This window comes from Rutilus rutilus (assembly GCF_951802725.1).
Source record: "Rutilus rutilus genome assembly, chromosome: 6".
NCBI classification, from domain to species: Eukaryota; Metazoa; Chordata; class Actinopteri; order Cypriniformes; family Leuciscidae; genus Rutilus; species Rutilus rutilus.
In genome coordinates, this window is record NC_140214.1 from 7,675,889 (window position 1) to 7,698,407 (window position 22,519).

Below are 22,519 nucleotides of genomic sequence, written 5' to 3' on the forward strand. Positions count from 1 at the left end.
CCGATAAACGGGCTTACAATAGTGAAATATTGTTCCCAGAAGTGTTATATTTAGGCGGGGTAGCCTATGCATTGACATAATTTTCCCAGAAAATGTTCCGGATTTTAAGTGGCAAAAGAGGCTGCTGTATGACTGGATAGAGGAAACTGCGAAACCCCGCGAGTAAAACAAACGATTATCAGTTTAAACTAAAGGACGGACTCGACATCGTATTCCTTACATCTTACCAAAGATCCAGTGATTCATGGATATTGACATGCAGCCAGGAAACGTGTTTCCTGACAATGTGCTTGATTTCGACGTCGGGGAAATGCAATATTAATATAACAGATGCATGCTACATACATCCCTGGTGTAATACCCAGGGGGGGCAGGGTTTCATAAAATATTGAAGCTTCCCCGGCCGCCGCCATTGATTAGCGGACCATCACCTGCTGTTAGCATTCCATTGACTCCCATTCATTTTGGCGTCACTTTGACATCGAATAACTTTACATCTGAGGCATTTAAAGACTCCATTTGTCCATTATTTTTTTCTAAAGAAACACGAAAATGTATAAAAGGCTTCATTACCTTGTATCTTACGTTATGGCCCTGTAGATGCAGTTTTTGTAAAAATAGGCTAACGATTGCGTCATAACCACGCGACTCTCTGTCGCACAGTAGAGAAATGACCGTATGGGCAGGAGGAGAAGCTCGTGGGCAATCGGGGGGACGTGGAGGCAAAATGACAAAATAATTATTCAGAATACTTAGCAAAAGTTTCTCCTGCTCCTAGCTCATGGACACCTCCTACTCACACTCTCCGTCTCTGCAAGTTTCAGAAGGGAATGATTCAGATTTCTCTTGGCACAGCTACTAGAAGACAGACGGGTTGCTCACGTCACATCTACGTCATCAAGCTCAGTTTGAGTCTGCGCAGTACGCTCGACCCCCAGGAAGTTAGTGCTTCTAATTGACTTCAATTGTCTCCATTGAATCCAATGGGGTCGCTGTGTCCAGTTTATATACTGTCTATGATAATACCCAAGGTGTATTATGCTATCATGACCTCTGCTGGCAGATGTCGGGACTACATCTTCAGGCTTCAAAGATCATCTTTCTCCATTGACACTGACAGCAATTCTAAAAAATATCTGTTTATTCTGAAATTTGTAGGCAACATACGGATTGTGGATATTTCATTTAATATATAGTATATATTCACTTGACAATAGAAGTGGTAGTGGTTGAGAAGAGATCCCCTGATATGATTGTAAAGCGCTTTGGGTGTACAGTAGTAGGCCTACATATAAAAGCGCTATAAATGCCTCATTTACAAGATGCTTTGCCAGTGACATTTTTGGAGGTCTCTCAAGGTGACCTATAACCTTTCATACAAAAATGAAAATTCTGACATCATTTAGCCTACTTACCTTCATGCTTTTCCAACCCGTAAGACTTTAGTTCATCTTTGAAACACAAATGAAGATATTTGAATGAAATCTGAGACCTTTCTGTCCCTGTAAAACTTGATTGTGTTAGTCCAAATTTTCTAAAGGGACTCGATTGCTTTATATGATGAACAGATTGAATTTAGACTTTTATTCACATATAAATATTCATCAACTCACACATCAGTTGTGGTAAACAGAAGCTCATGCATGCTTTTGCATGAAAAACCAAACAAAACAAGATGACTATATATACACACAAGACAGAACACGATCAATTAACAAGACATACACCTGTGATCATGGAGGACCACAGAAACTAAACTTCAGATAATAAATGTGATTTTAAACAACAAAAAAGACACATGAAGTTCAGTATTCAGAAAAGGAAAGACTTTTAAGCACATACACTACATACACATTTTAAGGTTTAAAAATGTATAAAATCACCACACAAGAACACACCACGCCACACACACTCTTGAGCAAATCCATGTTGTTTTATTAAGTTTTTTTTTTTTCAATTCATAACAGTAAGAGTCAATTCTAACAATAATAAATGTGCATAAAACAAGTCTTTTAGAATGCAGCACAATATCTTACAGCAACTATAAGCAAAGGGCAGGTGTAAGATTCCATGGAGGGCGTTAAGCATCCAAGCAAGTGCTTTCAGCAGGCAGGACCACCTGTGGTTTCACCGTTAGGAACGGCCGACCAGCTTTTAGGCATTGTGTTTAGTGAAGGAAAGTGATGCTTTGGTTTAATAGCTCTTGTGCAGCAACCTCGAATGAGTAAAACGCTGACCTCAGCGGAGGATTTGACAGTTACATTCATTTTGTTTTGTTTTTTTTCGTTGTGTGGTCGGTGTCCTTTCCCTGCTGAAGGCACGTTACAAATAACAAAGCAACTCTTGTGTTGTTGTGTGTTAAGTGGACGTCTTTTGCTAGCATCTAGAGTCGGTTCGAAGGCCTTTTTTTATAATTGTACTGTTCTTACGGTTATACTCGGATGGATTACCGGTGAACGCGCCTCAATTCAGGCTCAGATATCGATCGAGATACTTGATTTACACTATGCTGTGGCGATGATAGTTACGGTACTGTGAGAAATTAACTTATCTACGTACTTATCTATTATGAGAGTTTTACTGTTCATTTTTATTCTTCATGCAGTTATTTATGTCCATCATATGACAAATACTGTGTTTTTGAAGGTGTATCTATTTGTAAAAAAACTGATTTTCCCACAGTGGAAATCATGACGAGGCGGAGTGTAGCCTACTGCCAATTCAGACTCTCGGTACGTGTCGGTGCAGGCAACGCGGAGCTTTATTTTTTTTTTTACTGAACGTGATGGCCGGAAATTATAATAAAAGAGCTGTGCCATATTTCTGCAAGCATCATTTGTTAGCTGGACTATTATACTAGTTCTTAAATTATCCTAAGAAAATTTCTCATAGTTATAGAATCTTTTATTATTCAAAATAAGATCTCAATATTATACATGTTCCTTTTCTTTTCTTTATATTGACTATGTACAGAAGTGCAAAAAGTCAACCTTCGTCCCTTAAGTTATGGCTCTCTCTCTCGTTTGCAGCTCGAGGCCGACCCGTGACCTCCCTCCTTTGTTTTTCATCTTTAAATATTCAGAAATCTCTGATGCTGCTCATTTTGGCCTGGCATTGAGGGATGGTTTTTTTTTTTTTTTGTTGAAATATTACAAGACGATTTTTCAATTCTGAAATGCATACAGTAGAAAATAACTTCTTTTACTCTATCACGTACAATTGATACGTCAACCAGCTAATTGTAGACGTGGTCTTGATTTGACACAAAATAAAGGGTTAAAATATCAACCTTACCAAAGCTACAAATAAACTCTTTCTTTGTCGTTTTTCACTCTCTTTTAAGACAAGATTAAACATTTTGTTCAACAAATTCAAAACCAAAATCCATTTCAAAAATTCTACCATGAAAACTAACATGAAGAATTAAGAATACATCACTACTAGCTAAACATTATGAACTTAAAATGATGTAAAAGAAAGTGACAGTAAGAAAAACAATATTTCATTTCCTACATTCTAAAACAGTTCTATGACAATATTGTCAAATACAAAAAAAAACAAAACAAAAAAACAAATCTTTATAGTATGCCAACAATAACACAATATATTTCTAACAAAGGCTTTGAAACAGAGTGAACGTTAAGTGTAACATGATTAATAAACACGTAAAATAAGAGTGAAGAATAAAATCTCATCCGCTGTCATTTTTTTCCTTTGTGATTGAGAGAATGTTTTTGTGGGTTCAAACACTGAAATATAAGGCTTTAGTGAGGAAACGGAGATGGCGTGCATCCTTTCAAGTCTGTGCACCTAAACCAGGCTGAAATCCAGACTCAAGAAAACGTGAATTTCCAGACAGATGAGCCGAGAATCTCGCGTTCATTAGTTTAATCTTGAGTCTGGTTGTGGCGCGAAAACCCTTGTTTCCTGGTTTACAAGCAGCCTATACAAATTATTCACCTTCCGTAATCAGCATACCCAGTCAAAACACATTTAAATATTAAAAAAAGAGAGAGAGAGAAAAAAAAAAAACTTTGGCACAACTTAATATTCAAAACGTCTCATTATATTCTCCGTTCCTCTTTTCCGCTGTACGGCGGCAAAACGACGTTGTTTAGAAGTCACGAACTATTCGAAAAAACAAATGGAAATCAACACAAATGAGAACTGAAGATAAACCCTGACCCAACACTAACCTCATCTTTCCGTGTACCTAGTCTCGAACCCACAATCTGTAACGAAATACTCAAGCAGTGCTTTTCCAGCATGAATTTTAGAGTCCTCACAAAGACTGGAACGCAAGCGCTCTTGCCGACGACCTCCTAAAGACACGCGGTGACTCTCCATACCTTCTCCGCTCCATCGCGACATTCTCTCGATCAAGGCAATTTAAAGAAACAGGGCATTAGGAACAAGGCAACCCTGTTCTCATAGGAGTCAAAAAGGCTTCTTAGTTCTACAAGGCCTAATGGATGATCGACAAAGAAAAATGGCACGTTTCATAGAAAACCCACACTTGTGAAATTATGTATAAAAACAAGCGCTGTAAAAAACATTAATCTCTGGTAAACATAATAACACTGTTGATATAACACTCTAGATCTGTGTCTGGTATTCAGCCGGTGGTTATGGTACATAAAGCTTGCAAGAATGTGCTTTTGAAAGGTCTCAGGTGATCAGTTTCTACCCAAAACATTCATCCGTCAATCCCGACTCTCGCTTACAATCTAGTTTGACTAGAAGCCAGAACTAAAGATACAGAAAACTACATACATTTAATTATTTCGCTGGAGGTTTTTGTGCCATATCGACTTTTGATTCGCTTTTCAATTCAAGGTGCACCTTTTACAACTTTGTAAACTATCAGACAAATTTCGAGGAAAGATAATCAAGGTGTGAATCACAAAAAAATATCTCTTGGTCTACTAACATGCCAAAACGGTGTTAGGTCAGACATGAAAATAACTTTTCCTACTAATCCGGCTCGAGAGTAAAAATGCCTCAACGTCCTGTCTGACATAATGATGTAGTTTCACTCAAATTCTACATATCATGTGGAAGGACACTCAGTTTCACCCCAGTAAAACTCTACCATCATGTATGACCAAATTCTAATCTTCATAGTATATTCTATCCGCCGGTGATCTTGATGTTAAAATTTTGAATTCTGTTTGTTTGCCTTTTTGTCCAGGACAACAGCACATTCCTTTGATCTGAGGAAAAGTAGAAAACAATAGATTTAGAACACACGAGAATGAGTATTATTTACTCCATTCGGTCATTATTTACATTATTTCAAATTTTGAAGAAGTTCTTTCCATACGATGACAGTTAAAGAGGCCATATTTGTGCCCTTTTACAAAGTCTTGATTTTGTTTTTGGGGTCTCCTAGAATAGGATTTCATGCTTGAATGTTCAAAAAACGTTATTTTTCACGTTTTACATTATTGCAGCACCTCTCTTCCCAGTCTGCCAGTAACGCTCTGTTTAGTCCTTGTCTCTATGAAGCCCCTCCTTCCGAAAAGCGCAGTGTGCTCTGATTGGTTGGCTGGATCAGTGTGTTATGATTGATCAACCGTTTCAAGCATGTTAATGTCACGCCCCTTACCATAACCACAAGTTTCTAACGCAACTCAACCAGTCCTTTGCGTATGCCCTTGGGGGGATTATTTAAATGAGGAATAGTGTGACGTGTTCGTTCCCGGAAGAAAACTCAAGACTACAAATAGAGGCGTTTCAAGGAGTTCAGAAACAGTGCTTAGTGATATAGAGAGGATAAAGGTCCTTGCACACCGCGTTTTTTCGTATTCGTGATTCGGTGGCTCTGAATTGTCAAAACACCATTCAAAATGCTTGCTACGGATGCGAAAAACGCAGAAAATCGAACCTGATCCGAATTTTTTTATGACGGCCACAAGTTTCGGAGGCAGTGTGCAAACGTGATTGACATAACGTGTGGTCTTGTGTAATGAACAGCCTGAAATGTTTTTTTTTTATATATTTTCCATACATATCCCCCACGAAAAGCATCATAAAAGTGCTCCATATGGCTGAAATATGCATGTTTTTTGGTCATATTTGGACAATAACTTCTTCAGGATTTTTCCTTTATGTTCTATAGAAAAATGACATGAGGGTAAATGAGAGTAAATAATGACCAAAATAGGGGAGCTTTTGCTTTAAATCAAACATTTCAATTTAAATTTTAATGGCAGGTAGCAGCAATCCAGCAGTTTCTGGAAACAATGAAAAATAGAAGAGGAATGTGTGACCACTCACTGTTGAGGACTGGAACTACATCTGCGTCAGGTACTTGTGACTAGTCAGATGCTCTGCAGATATTATTGGAATCTGAAGATGAACAGAGAGAAATGCATGAAACGATTCAGTGTGACCTTTATTATTTAAAACAAAAACAAAAAAAACACTAAAAATCATTACAAAGACTAAAATATTCTCCCTCACCCTCACTCCCTCCCCATGACAGTTAAGAAGAGAATAAGTCAAACAAAACACAAATTAAGAAATGCCATTAAAGAAAACGATGAACCATTGCTTATTAGCATAAATCTTTCTCACGTGAGGCACATTCCACATTTCCAACTTGTTGACCTTCACTTTTATTTCAATAATTGAAGGTATTTGAAATAGTCTATAATAATGTTTCAAACTAAGAAGAATCTTTGCAAAATGGTCATATTTGTAAATCATATCATTTAGTACAGACTATTATGTCATGGTGGCCTGCATCGCTACTTTGTATTGATCATATGAGCAGGATTTAAGCTAGTGGAAACTCTTTTCTGTAATATTGATCAGCAAAACAACAAAATGAAGCAGGAAACAATGAACAAATCTGATCTAATTTATACAGCCGGCAAAGATGCACCCGAAGCAAAACACTAAGAAAAACTACCTCATACATACCAATTGCATGTATTCGTTGGTAGTCAGCTTTGATAGAGAAGAGTCCTCAAAATAAAAAAGGACAAAACAAACAATATTAAAATGCTATTCATAACCATCAAATATAACATGAAATGGTACTGCAACGGCGCATTAATTGAAAATGTAATTCTCATTCGAGCTTCAATTACATTTAACACCATTTTCACAGCGCTCAGGCAAATTCAGAGTAATTTTACTGTAGTTTGTGTGTAAACCCTGTACAGACGGTACTTCAAACAACTCAATTTACTTGGGCTCAAATGTTTAATTTTTTTTCATTCTCTTGGTTTTCCCTCAGCCAGTGTCTGCAGTGAGAAAATTACAGGTAAAATAAACATTTTTCATTGTGAATCTGTTGTTTGAAGCACCATAAAAAGTTTACGCCTTATCAAAAACCCGTGTAGGCCAACAAGGGGGAGAGATCACTTTGAAAGGATCACTCAGACAGAAAGAGAAAGATAGAGAGTGTCTGTTTATGTGTGTGTGAGAGATTGAGAGAGAAAAAAAGCCATAAAAGAGCAAACCTGATTGGCTGATGCAGATGCGAAGGGAACACTTGTGGCAGATGTGGTTGCTGCGGACACAGCGGCCGGGGAAGCGCCGTGCATCATGGGAACTTTTCAGAGGGAAAATGGTATAAGCACACGTACAGGGAGTGTGGCCAACAGGTGCACAAACATGATGAGTGAGTGGACACAGAGGGGTATGGAAAGAAAAGTGAGCATTGAAGGTGATATCAGCAAACGGCAAACCAAAAGTGGTGGCAAGAGAGATTGTTCTAAAGAAGACATAAGGGCAGGTAAAGTGTCATATGAGCCAACACATCAAGAGCTACAAGAACAAGGAAACAAAGGCATGGCATCTCATAAACTTTGCATTTAGGTTTCAGCTTCCATCTACTATAGTACGTTAACATTTAACCCTTGTCATGTTTTCTGTTACTTGAACATCATGCTCAACACTGATTATCTGAGCTACAAACAAGTGCAGTGAAAAATACTATCAACTACAAAGTGTTCAGGATAGTTCACCCAAAAATGAGTCTTCTGGCATTATTTATTCATCCCCAATTCATTCCAAACCACATACTGTTGTTTTTTGTGTGGAATACCTAAAGAGAAACTTTGCCATCCGGTGGAATTATGGGTTGTTGTTCTTTAAAGTGCCTGTATTATGCTATTTTAAAGGTTCCTAATTTTGTTTTGGAGGTCTCCTACAATAGGTTAAATGCATTCAAGGTCAAAAAATACAAATACAATTAAATACAAATATAATTTTCTCATAATAAACATTGCACAAACTCCTCCTCTCCTTTTCCTAACTCTGCTCTGATTGGTCAGACGGCCCAGTCTGTTGTGATTGGTCTACCGCTTACAGTGTGTGTCGGAAGCGAAACACACTATTACCATATCCGAATTTCAACTCCGGAAGCTTCCTCAGCACTTGTATACACAAATAGTAACATCTGTTGGAAGTGCAAGTGGATTCGCAGAACAGAAAACAACATATTCTCGACAGCCAATGAAGACCATGGGCTGGCATTATGCAAATGTATTATAAACCTAAGCCCTATTTGGACAGGATTAGTTTTACAAGGTAAGATGAAGTAATGTTATTTTACGCTGTCACCTCCCTGTCGTCATGTGCGTATTATGTTGCATCCTGATATCACATGCGCAAACACATATAACCTATATATATATCCTATACATAACAGTTAGGCCCGGTCAAACGATTTATCAATTAAATGAATTAAATTCTGATTGGATTATGTTGGTAATAGGCACTTAGCTAAAGCTAAGTTTCGTGCCTCTGACAAGTGCTTTCGACCTTCTTTTATATGATATGAATGGTATGTGGAAAACACTCGAGTTTTGCCACAGACTTGTCCCACCGTCTAGAACGCAACTGAATGCTTTTTCAAGCGCCTCCATACTTGAAAAACATACTTTGATAAATCCATACTTTGTTGTGCACTTTGATGTTTGAAACTTTGCACACCTTTCTATTCACAAACAACTGTGTTACACACTGCATGAAAGGTAATATTCGAAAGAGCATAATAGGGGCACTTTAAAAATCACTCAAATTTCATTCTTCATTCCGCCCATTTGCACATGCATGGTAAGATTATTCAAAATTTCTCCTTTTGTCCTCCATGAGGGTGAACGAATAATGAAAGAAATTTCAGTTTTAGGTGAATTATCTATTATTAAAAAAGCCACCAAAACCCACAAAACAACACACAGATAGCTAGAATTGAAACTCACAGAATAAGTTTGCATTTGTGTATATTAAAAGTCAACATGAAATCAAAATGCTATTTACTTTCTTAATATGCATGATTATTTTTCAGCCGCCCCCTCCAATTCCCTATTCTAATGTCTAAAAGCCACTTTTCACAATCGCATGCAATTCCTGATGGATAAAATCAATTTCTGCCACTATATATCTTCTTGAATATTCCGTTTCACTTGGAAATATGTCATATTATGGAAGTAAAATGTGTTGCAAATGCCGTTTCATGTTGACTTTTACTTCAAATCACAGATATACAAATGCTTCATATGTGAAGCGCTAACAAAGATGCCCAGTTATCAATGCCTGTTTGTCGGCCATGTGGATTTTGAGGGCGTTACAAAAACTAAGAGGACGAAGTCTAGAAACCTACCCACGCTTGCTGCAGGGGTCATGCACAATATTGAGCCTGCCCATCATGCATTGCAACAGGAAGTGGATTGGAAAGGGAGAAGAATCACAACAGCCCATCACAAGGTTGGTTAGAGTGAAGAAATCATAATTAAAGGAAGACAATAATCATTACAGTGATACAGCATGATGTCCATAAGAGACCGATTAGTTGACAAAACCATGAACTCAGGAAGGGAGAATGTGTATTTGTGAGCTCACAGAAACATGTGTATTTGTGGCAGTCATCATAGCAGACATTAGTATGACTGAGGGGCATTCCAGGTTATTGGCAACTATATTTCGCAGTGAAAGCCATGAGCCCAACTACAAGTATGTACCAGAGTAGTAATGTGATACAATGATGAGGTGATACAGAGAAACTGACAGACAGCCTCATTTCTTAGTTTACTGTGCGCAAAATGCAAGGTTCCCACACCTTCTGACCAAATGGATTTTCCTAACTTTTCCAGGAGTTTGAGATTACTGGATAAGGATTTTTAGAAATCCTGTTTTAAGGAGAGACTTGCACCAGGTGTAAACAGCACTGCATGCCAGCACTTTGATGGAACCATTTTTTTTATATTTATAAGTATAGTAATAATACAATATATTATAATAATATAAATATGATAATATATATAGTATACTTTTTTATAAATATTGTATAACATGATAGTATGGTATAATCTATTGTAATAATACAATTATTATAATAAAGTATGAATATTATATACACTATTGTATATATTGATATTGTATTCATTATTTTTATAGTATTTTTGTTTTGTTTTATTGTATTTTCTGTTTTAAATAAAACATAATGTATATAATACTTATATTATCATAATATATTATATTATTACTATATACACTATTTATATTATTATAATTTCTTTATTTAATGAAATTATACTATAATTATACTATATATATATATACTTTGTTATTTACTGTATTATATTTATATTATTATAATAAATATATTACATTAAAATATTGTCATACGTATATATGACACAAATATGACAATACTATTTATTATACATTTATATTATTAATGATCAAATACTGATTATATTTTACTGTAGTATGTTAGTATTTACACCAGAGTGCAAGAAATTTCCCTGATACTCACAAATTTTTTATGGCTGTGGGAACCCTGTCTCTGTATAATTTTTTTTATAATTATCCCATGTCTTTGTGCATCCCTCGTGGTTTAGTAAGGTCAAAGGTGAGGTCAAGGGGTGGTCAGGGGTGACAGGAAGTCCTACCTGACGGAATAAAGGCTTGCTGCTGAAACTGCATGTTGGCCAAAGCCTGCTGGTACTGGAGCATGCCAGTACTGAACATGCCCGCGGCACCGTTGGCTTTCTCAAGCGCAGGCCGCTTTGGTAAAGGTGGCATGACACTGTGAGGAATTCCCTGCTCCGATAAGACCACAGGGAAGGGGGAGTGGAGGAAAAGGGGAACAGGTTGGGACGTGTAGAAGAGAGTAAAAACAGGAAAGGAACAAGAAAAAGACAGAATTATCATCAGAGGGCAAACACATCACAGGGCTTGATTCTGACAAACAAGCAAGCAAGCGGCAGCTAAAACATTTCTACGGCACAAGCAAAAGCCAAAGAGCCATTTTCTCTCGCTATTACTTAAATTAGCACTGAGCATCTGTGATATACATTATTAGTTTTACATCAGGAGAATATTAATTCATTAACACTACAACATCCATACGGCTAACTCAATGCAAATGAAGCAAGCGTAGCACTACTCAAATGTTTTTGCAGACAAAAGTGACGAAAAAAAAAAAACTCATTAAAAGAAACAGAAAAAAAAGAAGAAAAAAAAAAAGAAAAGAAAAATAAACTGCACTGCTCACTCCATGATAAGTGTGAGAAAGAGACTAGATCTTTTCTGTTGCTTTGGTGGTGGAGCTTTAGTATTCTTCTGATGCTACCCCTCCCAAAGACACATGCAATATACAGAGATACTAAACATGCACCCTGAGCTTAAATGCTGTATAGACATATAGAAGCCATGTGACTAGAGTTTAGAACATCTGGCCCTGTCCTCACGCCCTGGAATAACACACATGTGTGATGATCTGATTGCGGCAGACTTGCATATCTTGCTTCTGGTTAAAGCCGAGCATATGCTCGCCGCAGTCAGTTGATCACACGACATGGTAACATACAACACAACAGAGGCATTAAATAAACACATAACAAAAAGGACTATGCTTGCAAATTATCTTTCCTTTTTCTGGTTAAGACACTACATTAAAGCAACATGCCAAGCAAAAAGGTGAAAGGTCATAGTACCAGGTCAAAGGTGGCTTCGAGGGGTCGCTTCAGTGATTTGACAGCCGACTGAGTCTTAATTAGCAGGCAGCGAGCACATGATGGCAATGGGCCAATGGGGTTCAAGCGCATTAACATAAACAGCAAGCAGAGGTGCATCATGGGGGCAGCAGTGCATTTTGGGTAGGTGAGAAAAAAAACAAATAAAAACAAATCATTGGAATGCAGTATACAGGGGGATATCAGGACTAAGGCATGCAGAAATACAGTCCATTCTGTTTTAGGAAACTCTGTACTGAGATTAAGATTAACAAGTACATCAATTATCGTAACATTTACAGGGTTTCATTGACAATAAACAGTTGTGCAATACGTCAACAGTGGATAACATTGAGCTGGATTGCAAACATACATTTAATGTGCAGAAATGATTACATAAAAATAATTATGACACTGCTCTCTGCTCGACAGGATGTTGAAATTACGTATTTATGCAGTTTAAATGGGAATGGCAATGACTTGAGGTATAGAGCTCTGTCAAAAATATAATGCATAAGAAACATTCCTAAAATGCTCATAAATCCTTATTTAAAGACTCCTGATTTTTTTTTTAAATGCATACTTTACAGAGTGTCAATGTTAACCCGAGATCAAATATATAGCATCTGAGAAAGTGTTGATTGTATATACAGTATGATGAATGGGATACAGTAAGTGTGCTGTACAGTAGAGAGCGTGCTCACCATGGCAGCGGCGGCCGTGGCCTGATTGACCTGGTGTTGGGCTGCTTTGATCTTGGCCTGCAGATGTGCAGGAGGGTGGAAGTATTTGCACTTGTCTCTGGAGCAGCGGCCCTTTATGTAATCCATACACACCGTCACCGTGTTGTCACTGGGGTCGATCATTGTGCTGTCGGAAGGGTGGGCAAACCTGCAGTCCGTCTCCCCACGAGAGCAGTTGCCACGCTGGTATTCACGACACACCTGAGAATACACGCAAACATGTTTGTTCCACTGTTTGCATATTGAGAGATCTTATATTTTGTGTTAGTGTAAAAAAGGTGCACTAATAAAGTTTCATTAATGAAGAAACCCTGTAATCTTAAATTTCATGTAATTATGTTCAACATGGAATGCTACTATTGAAACAAAATAGTGTGTGCATAATATGTGAACTTTCTGTATGCGTGGAATACTTGGATGGCGAAGTACATTGGACAGAATATCGTATCCCACAATGAAATGCAATTTTTCTTATTATTTGCCAAAAGTTAAGACATTTTCTATAAAAGTGTATTAAATTGCAATATTGCTCAAATGTGTAGTATACAACCAGAGTACACTCCAAGGAATGCTTATGTCATTTAATATAATATAATAAATTATATGAATAATAATAAAAACATTTAACCTACATTTTATACCAACCTGAACCTACCTTGTTGATTTACAGGCAAACAACGTTTTTATGAATACATTATAATACACAATATAATTAAATTAATTTAAATGTATTATACAATGAAAAACATTTAATATTAATAATAATATTAAAAACATACAACCTTCCATTTCCATAGTTATGATGGAAGTAATATCAGCCTTAATTTGAACTGCAATCCTCTTTTTATTTGATTTTACTTTTTATTTGATTACTTGATTAACTGCATTGAAATGAAAAATAAACCCTTATTTATTCCCAATAAATGTGGCAGTGTAGCATACAGCTTAAAGGCAGGGTAGGTGATTTGCTCCAGAAACATTTTTTATTATGCTGGTTGAAAGTCTCTTCACATCCTCCTGATAGCAATTACTAAGTTAAGTGGTCTAAATGTATTTATATGCACTGAGCACCGCAAAAGAAACAGCAGCACCTTTAACAGTTCCTCCTGAGCCAAAACAACCAGCTTATGCTGCATTCACTTTCGCAACTTGAATATGTTTCAATGGCAACACTATCAACGCCGAAATGAATCTGCAGCAGTCAGGTGGGACAGGCCAGCGCTCTTTAATTTTATGTTCATTATCATTGTAATGTTATGTGCTTTGAGACATGAGGTAGTTTAATGCCGTCTCTCGTGATGCTTTGCTCCCGACTGTGTGTGTTCATGTGTTTTGAAGGAGGTGTGGCTTTGGAGACGCTCTGAAAAGAGGGTGTGATCTTATGCTTTCAAAGCTAGCTCACTATTTCTAGACTCTCTGAAAATTGCCTACCCCACCTTTAAAACATTTACCGGTGCATACTATATATTTTTTCTAAAAACAAAACAGTAGGCAGCATATAGTACTGTGTAGTACACTACATACTGTGTAGTATGTAGTGTGCAGAATGTATTTATTTTATTAAGAACATAGCCGATATTATAACACTGTCTCAGATGGGGAAATGTGTTTTTTATCCAGTGGTCAGCAGGGGGCAGCAGCTCCTTTATTTCTTAAAAACTACCCATTGTGGCTGTAACTTCTTAAAAAAAAGAAAAAAAAAAGATGACTAACTTGTAAGAATAGTCTTAGCAGTTTATGCAACCGGCCACTGGTGTATGTGTGAAAGAAAGATATATAGATTTGCTGTTTCATCGCTCTCTGATGACCTCATACCTCCAGGCGGTCTGTTCTGAGGAGTTTCTGGGCAGCCACAGCTGAAGCAGCAGCGGCTGCAGCGTTGGCAGCGGACGGCATGGATGCCACTGCAGGGTTGCCCGCCATCAGCACCTGTGTGTTGGGCATGATCTCTGCCGACATCAGCCCAGGTGACACTGGGCCCAGGTACGGATTGAACGCAGCCGCGGCAGCCGCTGCAGCAGCTGCACTGGCGTTGGTTGCAAGGCTTGGCGCGACTGAAAACATAGGCTGAAACAGACAATAAATAACAACAAATAAAACTTTATGTGACTTGTGTAAATAATACAATCAAGAGTCAAAAAATAATGTTTAGTTGACTATTATCCATGCTTACAAAAAAGGACTGTGGCAGTACAGGGTTTAATGGTATTATTTATTTTAATTCATATTATCACCATGACATGTCCAAAAAAGCATATTCTTTCTTTTTTGTTAATCATTTATGACATAAGTACATTTTAATATAATACATCTGATATAATATAACATAAATTATTATAATTTATTACATTAATAAATTATAATACATTATATTAATAATAATAATATCAAAAAAAACATATTACCCATATATTATACTACAGTATTGTCAGGAATGGTTGTTGTAGTAACACGCACGACGAAAGGAGTAGAGAACAAAAACAGTCTTTTATAAAGCCTGTTTTTCAGGCAAACTCGGGTAGATGGGAACAGGGAAAAAAGAACCAAAACACACTATACATGTGACAAATTTAATAGAAGTCATTATAATTTATTATATTAATATTAATATAATAAATTATAAGGAATATTTAAAAAACACATATTTCACGTGATAAATGAACTTAATACAATATAATTCATTGCAATTTATTATATCAATGCATTATATTAACAAAAATATAAAAAAACACATAGTACCAATATTTTATACCAACCCACCTTGATAAATGTAATAAATGAATACAACATAATATAAAGAATTCTATACAAAATATCAAATGTCTTTGCAAGTTACATATGTAATGGACCTTTCTTAAAGGGATACTCCACTTTTTTTGGAAATAGGCTCATTTTACAACTCCCCCAGAGTTAAACAGTTGAGTTTTACCGTTTTTGAATCCATTCAGCCAAACTCCGGGTCTGGCGGTACCACTTTTAGCATAGCTTAGCATAGATCATTGAATCGGACAAGACCATTAGCATCTCTATCAAAAAAATGACCAAAGAGTTTCGATATTTTTCCTGTTTAAAACTTGACTCTTCTGTAGTTACATCGTGTACTAAGACCGACGGGACATTTTTGGTCCGATGGTCATCTTTTTGAGAGAGATGCTAATGGTCTTGTCCGATTCAATGATCTATGCTAAGCTATGCTAAAAGTGGTACCGCCAGACCCGGAGATCGGCTGAATGGATTCGAAAACGGTAAAACTCAACTGTTTAACTCTGGGGGAGTTGTAAAATGAGCTATTTCCCCAAAAAAGTGGAGTATCCCTTTAAGGCTGTTCACACCAAGGACAATACCTATAATGATAATGATAAAGATATAGTAAAAAAATTTTTACTAAATATAATAGAATAGCAGAGTCTACACCACAACTTTAACGATAATCGTACAGAGAAATGATGTCTTTGGAATCACTTTCAAAATGTTTGTTTTTTCTGGCTGAGGAAAGATAAAAACAATGACAGCCAATCAGAATCCATCCTTTAAAATCCATCCTTTCCAGCTTTAAAGAGCTCGAGCATTTAAAGTGGCAGATGACAAAACCACAGCTTGCACTTAGAATAAACAGAATGATATTGTCTGCTGATGTGGACGCTAATATAGTTATCATTAGTTATTGCTCTTGGTGTGAATGGGCCTTTATACTCCAAAAGCCAAAGGTCTCTACTTTTTGGGGCCATTATAGTATATATACAATATATACAAAAAATGCTTATGTGTGGGTAATCACTCTTGCTTTTTAAGGGGGTAGGTTAAAAGAATGGAGCCTCACCATTGGCTGAAGCTGACTTCCAGGCATGATGGCATTGGCTAGCTGCATCTGCTGGGCGAGCATTGCCATGTTCTTCTGCTGGATCAGATTGTTACGGCCGTTTATCTCCAGCTGAGTCTTCAGGTGAGGAGGAGGGTGCAGGTACTTACAGTTCTCTCTGGAACAACGACCCTGAGACAGAGGAAGAACGTCCACGTCAGAAAGAAAAGAACATCAAAAATATTAAACCTTGTGTTTTAGTGAGTCTGATTTGAATGTTTTTAAGTTATATTTGTACCTGTAAAAAATAGTAGTAATTAATTTGTAATTGTATAAAATAATAATAATTTAAAAATAAAAACCAAAATTAAATTAAAAACCAGAATTAAAATACAAATATAAAAAAATGACAGCGCACAGATAAATATTCTGTCATCATTGAATCACCTTTTTCCCAAATCCACATTATAATATTATTTGTTTATTATTATTATTATTAGGCAGAATGACATGATGAACAAAACATTTGAAAATGATGACAGAATATAAATTTTGTGGGTGAACTAACTTTTCAACATCTTATTTTCTCCTGTCTTCCTCAAATATGTTCTCCTGACCCACTAAGCAGATATTATTGAAGCTTTATCCCTCTTTACTAGCCTAGAAATCTAGACGCACCCTAGCGGCAGCAAAATTTATTTTGCAGCCAGGGTAGTCTAGCAACTCTCCATTGACTTTCGAGCTGCAAAAACCTAAATTGGGTCAGGCCAATCATGTCGTGTATAGAGTAGGCGGGGCGGGCTTAACATAATGACGACAGAGTTGCGACGGTTTCCTGCTACTTGAAAACAAAGAACGGCTGCTGCTGCTGGCGAACAGTCTTTCGAATCGGCTTTGGCCGCGACTCTGGAGGACTTGGAGTTAAGTTTTTCTCTGAGAAAAGAGCAAAGAACGGCACTTAAGTCATTCTTAAAAAAGGAAGATGCGTTCGTAGTTTTGCCGGCCAGATATGGCAAAAGTTGAATCTATCAACTAACGTTAGCTCCGCTGTTGGGAAAACGCTCTGGTTGGTTGAAGCGCTGTCCTATTGCGTGCAGAGGGAATTTGAAAGACAGCCGTTTATCCCGCCCCTCGGATTGAGCCGTGTCTATGGTGAGTTGCCAGACCCAACATCTTGATGTAGGTCTGGCTTGCCAGGCTACCTCTTTACAGCAAAGTGGACAAATGTAAAAAGTCATTTTAAAAGTATCTAGTAACACATACTGCAGAAACGTACAGTAACACAGATCAAAATAAGCAACTAGCAAGGGCATAAATAAATCTTTTATATTAATATATTATTAATAAAAACATATTTTATACTTATATATGTATATGGCATATATATATATATATATATATATATATATATATATACAAAAATGCTTATATATAGAAACTGCCTGTAAGTAATCAAGGGTTTATACCAATCGGGCAAATTTGCATCTGAAAATTCATTGCATTGACACTTGACAGTAATGGCATGCAACTGGCATCTCCTGTTCTGGTTCACTCTGTTAGGGTTAGTAGATAAAAGGAACACCCTGTTCCCATTCCAGCTGACAGTATTGAGTGCATGGGAAAGCCCTATGCTCTAATGCATCTGAATGTAACTTCGCAGCAGCTTTCAGCCCATGTGGAATCGGCCCTGACATAATGTCACTCAATTGATCAGCGGAGTATTGATTAACTAGCCACATCAGTGCGAGAGAAATTCATCTGATGAGTTTATGGATCTACAGTAACCCCGTGTGACCCGAGAGGATGAGCGTCTGTCTCTGGGCTGCGTTGGTGAGAGCATGTCCAGTGCAGACGGTAATTAACCTTCTCTTTTCTGACGCTGTCATCATGTCTGTCTGCTGTGACCAAAATAAAGCCTTTTTGCCATTTTCCGTGGTTAAATGTTCAATTATCTCAGCAACCAGCACTTTGACAGTGTTATGCAGTTGTGTACTATGCAGACCATCCTATCTGGATGACCACACAGGGCTAAAACCTTTCTGGAAATGGAATTCACTCCTCCTCAAAAGTCACAATAAAACAAAAATATGCATTACCATTCAAAAGTTTGGGGTCGATAAGATTGTTTCTGAAAGTCTCTTATGCTCATCAAGGCTGCATTTATTTGATTCAAAATACATTAAAGAGTGATGAAATTATATATATATATAAAACGAGCATCTTTCATTTAACCCTTCACAATCCAACACAAACTAAATAGGCAGATTTGAAGGGTTTATTTCCTCAAAAAGATTTAGATGTTTGTTGTCAAATGGTGAATTCCTAAAATAACATTATAACTGATGACTTTTTATTTAAAACAAGTTTTGACACTATAACTTAAAAAAAGCCAGCAGAACTGAGCTCCAACCCTAATTAAACACACCTGAACCTGCTAATCAAGATCTTCAGACTCAGTAAGTAGAAACTTCCAGGGAAGTGTGTTGGAACATAACTCTGCTGGACGTTTGGCCGTCAGGAGCAGGACTGGACAGCCCTGAGCTAGATCATGTCCATAGTATGCGGGAGACATGTTAGACAAACATTGTGGACGAGAGGTCAGGTCAGTTAATTCGAGGGAAAAATAGCAGGGAGTCAGATGTCGCCCACAGTATCACACACACAAACACCCCACTAAATGTTAAGCCCTCTCTGGGTTTGTCTTCCTCCACTATCATACGTTGACAGGCATGATCGATTCATCCTGGTCGCTGATGACGTCACGAGCGAAGATCTCCACAGGCTGCAAATACTATAAATGAGGGTTTTCCCAACACAAATAATCTAGGAACTTTTCTATAACAAGTCTTGATTTGATAATCACATTCACACAACAACACGACACATTAGCAGTTTGGTAACGTATACACTCCAAAACAACGTTAGAGGATTAACAATAGCCTATTGGAAATAATTCAGATTGAATTCACTTTCTAGAACCGGTCAGCAATACACTAGAATTAGAGGCTAAACCAGATAGCAGAACATTCTAGAACTGTGAAGTAAGTTTGATCTCCTATCTATGCAGTTCAGTATGTAATAAATAAATAAAACGCGCACGTCCTCGGCTGTGAGCTGGCCAATCAAAGAGTGTCTGGCTGGTATTCTGTGAGCTGAAGTTTCTACCATCTGTTTAAGACATTAGAAAAGCTGGCTTCTGTGAAACGACACTGAGCTATGAGAGGATGAACACTCAAATATATCTTTCTCAAAACTCTCTGACTTTATTTGCTACTGCATTTCTGCAAATTTGATTTATGCAGCTCAAATGAAAGTGACAAAGTATCTCGTACTCAAAAATTAATTGACCTTTGCTAAACCCGACTACAAATTTTACTGACCAACCCTACATTAGCAGCTGTTGCTGTCTGCCATATTGTTATTATTATTATTATTATTTAATTCCTTTTTCAATGTAAGTTTCTATGTGTCTATGCATTTAAAATAGAATTTTATAGAAAATATAAAAAAAGGCAAAACAGTGATAAGCCATGGTTTTAAATCAAATGTACTGCATTTTACACTTTTTAAAGGAAAATTGCAGATTAAAATGCTTACTTTTTTTTTACTTTAATAATTAAAAAATATTGTTGGTTATTATATTAATTATTACAATTCAATATAATAATTATACAATATTTTATTATATTATTTTACTCAATGAGTAATGTTTTTATTCAATTATTTATTCAATTATTCCAATTTATTTGCCACAAATTCAGACAATGATCCACTAACCAACTTCTCCAGCCTGTTAAAAATGTTATAAATATATTTTCTTCATGTAAAATAGTAAAAATATCCCTGCATGCATGGACATTATTATTCCCAGACATGGAGTCACTGACACGTAATATTTGCCAGCACAATCAAAAATGGGAGGAAAGTCAGATCCAACTATAAATGTAAGCAATGAAAGTGGTTATTGGATCACAATGTGTGTGTGTGTGTGTGTGTGTGTTTAAGCGGGTTCGTGCATGTAGAAGGGTGTGCGAGTGGGGTGAGAACATTCTGTGAAAGGTGTGACACAGCCCTACTGAGCATGTGCGAGAAATGTACTGTACTCTCACTGACCTGCCGAAAGGACGAGAGCAAGGAAAGAAAGGAAAGAATGAGGTTGAAGAGTAAAAGAAAAAAGTGTTTATGGGAGGTGGGTGAAATGGGGCGAGCTGTGCGAGTCGAGTTGCATTGACCCCAGCTAACCCCATCACTCACCCTACCTGAACCCTTCTGCAGTACAGCAGCATAGGGGCTCAGGTCACATGACTGGCACATGCAAGGACATGCTGCATTCACTGATTTTCTGACATACTGTGTTGTTTTAAAAATGATTCACACAACTGAAAAGTCATTCAGTGGGAGAAAATTAGTTCTGGGGTGAGATCTGGAGTTATGGAGTTATTAACCAAACCTTAAGTCAACCTAGAATTGTAGATTTTCTCTCTTTCTTTTGTAGTTGCAAACACTAAATCAATCATTTCTGTTCACAATACTTTATGAATGATGATAAGTGGATTAAAAGTGGCCATGTTAAAAATAAAACACAAGTGAACCCCAAAAGTATTTGGAAACTAAATATGAATATTAAGATAAAATGCAATATAATGCAAATATATTTATAAAGAATGAAGATAATGAATATATTGACAAAATATACTTTTAACAAAGTTAAAAAATATATATATTTTAAATATTGTTCAATTATTCTGGCCTTGTTTGCATATATGAAAATATGCATATATAAAAATAGGTAACACTTATAAGGTTTGATTTGTTAACATTATTTAACTATATCAATTAACATGAACCAACGATAAACAATCCTTCTAAAGCATTTATTAATCTTAGTAAATGTTTATTTCTACCTTTACTAATACATTATTAAAATCAAAGTTGTATCTGTTAACAAAGGTTAATAAAAGCTGTAAAAATATATTGCTCATAGTTAGTTCATGTTAACTAATGCATTAACTAATTTTAACAGATGAGACCTTATTGTAAAGTGTTACCCATAACTATACTTCCATTTTGAGTGAATATAACTCTGTATGGCAAGTTCATGAGGTTACAGTATATAGTGCTAATATAACTCTTTTTTTTTTTTTTTTTGCATGTGTTGTTGGTATTTTTTTTTCACAGGAGTGAAAAACCTTCAGTTGTGCACTGCAGGAAATGCAATGAATTGAAACAGGATCCTCAGACAGAGTGCATTATAGACAGCGCTGTCAGTGAAATCAGAGAGGCTAGAGAGAAAGTCATTCCTGACCGTCACTCGGCCACCCAACAGACAGCTGAGAGAGAGAGAGAGAGAGAGAGAGAGAGAGAGAGAGAGAGAGAGAGAGAGAGAGAGAGAGAGAGAGAGAGAGAGAGAGAGAGAGAGAGAGAGCGCACTGGTATGGCAGGTTGTTTAGGTCACTGCTTGCATATGGCAACATAAGCACTGTTCCAAAAAATAGAGGGTATGTGCATCACCTTAGTTGAGGCTAAAAAGATCGTAAAACTAATCCATATTGAGCAGTGTGAGAACCAATGAGGTTCATTCTTGTGTTACGCAGCACGTTTGAGCTGCCGCAAGAACCAATGAGGTTTGCTCTCGCATGTCAAGCAGGTACAGATGAGCCTCTGTCTATGTTCACTGATCAATGTTTATATGAGAATAAAAGCCTACATTAAATCTGTTCATCACATAAATCGATTGAGTCTCTTCAGAAAATTTTGACTAAACCGCTCAATTCAAATGGATTAGTTTTACAATCACTTTATGAACTTTTTGAAGCGTCAAAGTGGTCGTTTTACTGTAAAACAAGAAAGAAAAAACAATTAAAGTGATAGTTCACCCAAAAATGAAACTTCTGTCCACATTTATCCACCCTCAAGTTGTTTTAAATCTGTATGAGTTTCTTTCTTCAGTTGAACACAAAAGATGATATTCTGAAGAATGTCGGTATTTATTTCCACAATAT

General features: G+C 36.8%; 1 protein-coding gene across 35 annotated transcripts in view; it reads right to left on the reverse strand.

The window, feature by feature from the left end:
• Positions 1 to 2,939: 2,939 nt before the first annotated feature.
• Positions 2,940 to 22,519, reverse strand: part of mbnl1 (muscleblind-like splicing regulator 1) — a 57,527-nt gene continuing 37,947 nt past the window's right edge. For 5 of the 35 annotated variants that reach the window (XM_084411616.1, XM_084411586.1, XM_084411597.1 and 2 more), the window contains exons 3-12: positions 16,539 to 16,709; positions 14,534 to 14,785; positions 12,680 to 12,919; positions 11,958 to 12,011; positions 10,911 to 11,061; positions 9,620 to 9,655; positions 7,473 to 7,564; positions 6,928 to 6,972; positions 6,280 to 6,351; positions 2,940 to 5,213 (exon numbers count right to left, since the gene is read on the reverse strand). In XM_084411616.1, coding sequence (XP_084267742.1) covers positions 6,295 to 6,351; positions 6,928 to 6,972; positions 7,473 to 7,564; positions 9,620 to 9,655; positions 10,911 to 11,061; positions 11,958 to 12,011; positions 12,680 to 12,919; positions 14,534 to 14,785; positions 16,539 to 16,709 — 1,098 coding nt within the window. In that variant the 3' untranslated portion in view covers positions 2,940 to 5,213; positions 6,280 to 6,294. The remainder of the gene's footprint in view (positions 5,214 to 6,279; positions 6,352 to 6,927; positions 6,973 to 7,472; positions 7,565 to 9,619; positions 9,656 to 10,910; positions 11,062 to 11,957; positions 12,012 to 12,679; positions 12,920 to 14,533; positions 14,786 to 16,538; positions 16,710 to 22,519) is intronic. The other 30 variants (XM_084411593.1, XM_084411589.1, XM_084411590.1 and 27 more) reach the window with 7 other exon arrangements.